General features: G+C 41.3%; 1 protein-coding gene across 3 annotated transcripts in view; it reads left to right on the forward strand.

The window, feature by feature from the left end:
* abcb6a (ATP binding cassette subfamily B member 6 (LAN blood group) a) overlaps nt 1-5524 on the forward strand; it is a 56977-nt gene extending 51453 nt beyond the window's left edge. For all 3 annotated transcript variants that reach the window (XM_066688584.1, XM_066688583.1, XM_066688582.1), the window contains exons 19-20: nt 427-495; nt 3081-5524. In XM_066688584.1, the coding sequence (XP_066544681.1) occupies nt 427-495; nt 3081-3210 (199 nt within the window). In that variant the 3' untranslated portion in view covers nt 3211-5524. The remainder of the gene's footprint in view (nt 1-426; nt 496-3080) is intronic.
* Nucleotides 5525-6218: the final 694 nt, after the last annotated feature.

Consider the following 6218-nt stretch of genomic DNA (forward strand, 5'->3'; position numbering starts at 1 on the left):
CCTATCTTCACCAGTGGGTGTATTGCAGTGAAGTGCTAATGATAACAGCTGCAATGCCAAGGGACAGATAGAGATATCTGCAGGAACAGGTCTTCCAAGGTGATGTTTGAGGAGGAGCAGGAAGGCTGATAGAGATGGGGCAATACAAATGACAAAGGTAGCCAGGGTCCAACTAGGTAGCAGTAGCTGGTTCCAAACAAGGGAGCAAGGCAGGAGAGTGAATGTGCAGCAGATATAGGTAGATAAAAAATTAAGTCTTACTTTTTATACAGGTGGACATGTTAACAGTTACAACTCGGCTAATGTACGGTGCAGAGTCCAGTTACATGGGAAAACACAGGTTATTGAATACTGAATTGAAGGCACCTCTGCTTTCCATGCTGATTTAGTTTCCTTGTTCAAGTTTTTTTCCTCCACTCTTTTCAGGCTATCAACCATCATCAGTGCAGACCAGATCCTGGTGCTGAAGGATGGGCAGATCGCAGAGCGGGGACGGTGAGTAGAGCCAAGTCACACAGGGGTTAAATAAGCACTAAGTCTCAAGATGTGTAATGTGTGTGGTTAAACAAATCACTGCAGTGTCTCATATGTTAATGGCCCTGTCTTGCAGGAGTGGCCTGTTTATATTATATATATTAATAATATTTGATATAAAATTCCCCCAAACAACAACAAAAAATAAAGTTGTAATTATTGCTGTATTATTTTATTGCGGCACTGTTGTTATAGCAGGTATTTCCAATACAACTATAAAAAAAATTGGTGTTTTGATTTAATATAGTGTATACATTGGCAGGACTTGTATTTGTTAAGCAGAGCCAATTGCCTTCATAGGAGGCCTACTTAATCCATGCAAATACAGCTAATATCTTTTGAGATATGAAGTCAGTTGGCTCTGCTTTACCTGGTTTCCCTAATGAGCACAACAAAGTGATTAAATATCACATACATCTTTAAGTGTGCTTAACAGAAAACAATGTAGTCTGGTGGTGCAGGGGTTAGTTTCTGGGTAACAGGTTGGATTCCAGTCTTGGGTGTCTACATGTGTGGAGTTTGCAAGTTCTTCCTGTGAACGTGTGGGTTTTCTCCTTAAACTAGCACCAAAGAACGCAGGTGGAAATAGTTATATTCTGGAATGAAAATCTTAGCCTCTGCTTTACACACAGTCCTGTTGGAACACAACTAGCACAGCAAGTTGATAGCATTGATTATGTGGAATTGCTTTGTAAAAAATTTACATTTTGCTGAGATACTTGGATCAATAAGCTACATGCAGCCAAATGAGATTGGAAGTACCCTCTCAATGTCATGTGAAAAAACACATTTTCTTAATCCGGCAACCAGTCATAAACATGAGGATTGGCAGATCTCAGATTTTGCCAAAGCTGTGGTCCTGAATTAGACATCATGCATAATTAGCATTGTGTTCTGCCTCCATTAAATCTCCATCCTCTTGTACCACTTTCAGAAACTTTAGTTTAAAGAAGAAGAGACATCATGGTTGGATAGGAGTGTGTGCATATCTAATCTATCCCAAATGGATATGTATTTACAGAAAGGAATCCTGGACCTATGATAGTGTACAGATAGGATACACTGTGACAATTGTGCACTTATTCGCAGCATGCAAATCTAAACAGAAGACGCTCTCTTCCCTGCACTTTGCTCTCTGCTCAATCTCTTACTCTCCAAGCTGCTCCACAAATCCACATCCCTGTGGCCATGCAACCCAGGTCTTATTTCAATGACCAAGTTAATAAGCATTAAGAAGAAGGCTTTTAGAAGACACCCCCCCTCCCTCTATACCCATCCTTCCCTTGGCCCCCAGGTTGATCCCCCCCTCCATTGCTTTCCTGAATCCTCAGTTTGGCAGCACTCATTTCCCCCACACCTCCTAATGGCTTTTATGTTTATCTTAACTGATAGGGCTCAGAGTAAACGTCATCCTTCAGCTAGCCATACGCTGATCGTCTTTGATATACGAGCCCAGAGACAAGGCACCCTCCAGCTTACCTTGCAGATACAAAGCGTAACCCAAAGCTGCAGCTATTCAGGCTTGAGTGACAGCCGCGTGTAAATAAAACAAACAAGCAGCACTTTAAAGGGTAAGTGCGGACTACAAAGCAGGAGGCAAATGGATCACACTGGATTCAACCTGCAAGAATGGGCACAGCACTTACAGCGAGGGACTAGAGCTGGCTTTCTGAGTGTATCAGTGGGAACACCTAAGGGTCAGGGCAGGAGTCTGGCACTTCCTGCAATCTTCTCCTTCCTCCACCTGTCGTTTTCTAAATGCAGTCGGAGCGGCGTGAAAATGTCAGAGTATGAACTTGCAGCACAATACGAGCCTCTCTTTATCTCTCTCTCTCTGCATTCTTGTTTTCATAACATCAGTGTCGGATATTTTAAGTTAAGTTAAAGTTAGCAGTGAAAGCCGAAGCTCAAACATGCCTCCATTAGGGATGTCCAGGCTTTTTGCGGCTGCTGATTTATGCATAAGCAGCCAATGCCTTTCAGGTACATGAAAGGGCCGAAGCCGTAAAATACCTCTGTAAGACCTGCAGATTAAAGACTCTTTAAATTTCACAAGTTCTTACTCGCTCTGTCCCTCCATCATAATCCCCAGCCACGCTGTGGAGAATGTGGAGCTGGATAAAGGCATCAGTGATAGGCCATAGGAACAGAAAAATAATGATTTAAGAACTGACTGCCCCAAGCTTACTGTGCCCCCCCATCGGGAGATATCACAAATTTGATTTGATTGTTTTGTTGGTTTGTTTCTAAGGGATAGTGCAAAATAAAATCAGGAAATGAGACGAACGGTAAAACAAGCTAGCAATCAATTGTATCCTGTCAGTCCAAGCCTCATGTTAAGAAGCATGTTTTGTCAACTCAATCATCACAAAAATAGTTTATAAATGATCCTCCTGGAGTCCAATAAAGAATGTCCTGACAGTTCGCTCTACGGTACAGAGCTTTGGCATTTGAAATAATTTGTATTTGTATACTGAGTCAAGTCTGCGTATTTGTTTTGTCTAACTGTCTTTCTGTTGGCCTTGTGCCCCCCCACTTTATTTTAGACACGAGGAGCTGCTGGCAAAGGGAGGCGTGTATTCAGACATGTGGCAGAAGCAGCAGCAGGCTGACTCCAACTCGGCCTCTGACACCGAGGCCAAAGACAGGCGGACAGAAAAACTGCAGCCCAAGTGAGAGGCCTCAGGGGCCCCCATGGGGACACAGAAACTGCCTCCCTGTGACACTTCGGGCTCCTGACCTCACATGCTTTCTCAAGTCCGAGTCAAGCCAGTGTCAGTGAAAAGTGTCCGTCCCCAGAGAGAGAAGAGGAACTTCCCTCAAAGCTAAAAACTACTCCGGTTTTGATTTGTGGGAAAAAAAATGGCATTATTCCTGCTTTTATTTAGTATTTGAGTAACTGACATACCCCTTAAGTCATTCTCAGAAGGGAACTCCCTTTAGAGATTGATCCATAGCTTGATTATTAATGTTATGTACTCTGCCTTCTCATTATTATGTATACTTTGTCTAAATCTAATGACCTATTTTTGAACAGGAGGATTTAATTTAATACAAAATGGGTTTAGATTTTAATTTCCTGTGTGTGGTATACTCAAAGTGCACTGTATTGGTCTGAAACACTTTTTTAGTATACTGGGAGACACCCAGTATTCATAATTGTAGTTCATAGTTGTATTCAAGTATTCATAATTGTAGCTCCATCAGTGCAGAAATCACTGATGGTTGAGAGAATACGTGTTGCTCTTGTGTTTAGGACAGGGTATTTTTCTTTGTTAAGGGCGTTCATTTACTTTCATTCGAATAGAAAATAAACAGAAACGAGCAGAAAATACTAACACGTCAAACTGCAAACCTGTTATGGCATCAGTTTCATCTCTGTACTATCTGTGTTTCTTTACTCATCTGATGCTAGTTTTTTCCATATTCAGACATCTAGGATCCATTCTGTTCTTCTTGTGCTGATAAAGACAGCGATGTATCCGGGCGTGGCATTTCCGTTGCTCCATAAGGTGAAGTCTGATGTTGAACAGCACTCTCTAAAGAATGAACACAGTTTCTAGGCGTTCCTATATTTAAGAAATTCTGGGAAATATGCAGGCTTTCCAAAGGGATTTTAGTACTGTTTGTTGTGTGTTTGTTTTGTTTGTTATTTTATATTTTTTATTAGTTGGTGGCGGTGTCTTGAAAGGAAAAGAGAAAACCATGTCACGTAATTCAAAGTGTGTGTTTTAGTTTTTTTTTAAGTCGTGTATTATGTTGTAAAACAAACAGGTGTTTTCTCTTTACAGAAAACCAAAAGTACGCACACATACACAATAAAGTAATAAAGAGCAGAGAACATGAGTAGAAGAAGAAAGCTTTGAAAGGGAGCCAGAACAGTGCCTTGTAATTCTCGGCCGTGAGTCATTTCAGTGACATGAAATAAGGCAAGGACTTTCTTGTTGAGAGTCTTGATTGAGAGCACACCCATAGGACTTTAATTTTAAAAGCTTTCAAAATTAGCAAAAGCCACAAACGGAGTGACAGGGTGAATGTTTCCTTTAATCGAATTCTAAATATACAAAATACTCTTGTGAAATGGTGTAGGGAAGCTTTTTAGTATTTTAAGCGTCTCTTTGGGTAATAAGTCACTTTGTGTCTTTGTCTACTACCTCTAGACCATCCAGTCTAGGTGTTCACTCAAAAAACACTGACTTTTTTTATATATTTAAAAACTGATGAGTTTTTATGTTTGTTAGATTGCTCTAAATTGCTAAACGGGTCATTTCATATGCATATCCTGTTCTGCCATAAATTACACACCAGATAAGACTTCATCAGAATCACTTATATTTTGTGTCCAGTACCTGTTTTATGTGGAAATGGATTAGATCTGGTGATATGGGAAACAAAGCCTGTGTAGGCTCTACCTGTGACCCAAGTATTTTCTCCAGTTGGTTGTCAGAATAGACATCTTCGGTAAGGGCCCCCCAGCCAAGGCTGCCCTCTTGCCCCAGAGAGAGGAGAGAGACGTTGAGCCTGGAGGTTGCCAGTTCAAATCCAGGCCAGACTACTAGCCGACACAGGACAATCAGCTGAGCTCTGGCAGAGGTTAGAGGGGGCGCGTCGTCAGGGGTCGCTGCTTGGCTGTCTGGAAGTCTGGGCGTCGCCACCGGCTGTCTGGCCTGGGCCCAATCTGAAAGCCTAGTCGATTGTGTCCAGGGCTCGCAGTGCAAAAAGAAGCAGATGGCCTGACAATGCCCATGTGGCCGAGGTCACTCTTGTGTTGTCTCCAAGCATTCCCAAGCTGCCGCGGGGTTTGTTGCAGTGAAGTCAGGCTGAAACGTAATTGGCTGTTACAAACTAGTGCGTATAAAAGGGGACACGTAACTGACAGTTTTATAAAAATGTATATACGCTCACAATGTCAAATATTCAAAGTTGTTTAGTGGAGGCAGGATGTGCTTTGTTTTAGTTGTAATTAAATAAAAGCTGTACCTCTTACACATATGGTGTCTGTGTGATGTATAGTTTTAGCACTAAGCTAATAAAGAAAAAAAGCAACAATCACAATCAAAAGTTCCTGGTATATAGCTCTACAAGCTTCACTTACCAGATCTTCTCGATTTATTTATCTTTCAATTCTTAAATCTTGATTCATGTACTTATATATTTTAATATGTATGTTTGAATGTGTCTACATACAATGTTTCATTCTTTCAGGTAAGAAGACAAACTGGTGCTGATTAAAATAAAGTATTTCCATCTTTCTAGGAAAGCAATGGAGTAGTCCCTGTGCACAGCCGGTCAGGTGGAATATGTCCCAGGCGGGGACACCAGCCTCTCTGCTGCAATGGTGGTAGTGATGCAGAAACGGCAAGGAGAGCTATTTCAAGCTCTGTCAACATCTCTCATGTGATAAAATTAGATTTAATTATGACAGAAAAACAGGCCCTTCAGCTCATCAAAGCTGCTTCATACTGTACAATCCACAGCCCTGCCAGATTTATAGATATCCTCCATATATTGCAGATAGATAACCCCCCAACAGGTACAGCCTTTGAAAACCATACAACCGTAACAAGGCACTTTTTTTTTTTTTTTAATTCTGTTTTTCCCCACAGGTACCAGGACAACACAAAGGTGTTTGACCTTTATTCCTCCAACAGGTGTATTGCTTTGTAACATCTGTGTTTTATTGG

The sequence above is a fragment of the Amia ocellicauda genome, chromosome 16, assembly GCF_036373705.1.
Source record: "Amia ocellicauda isolate fAmiCal2 chromosome 16, fAmiCal2.hap1, whole genome shotgun sequence".
Taxonomy (NCBI): Eukaryota; Metazoa; Chordata; class Actinopteri; order Amiiformes; family Amiidae; genus Amia; species Amia ocellicauda.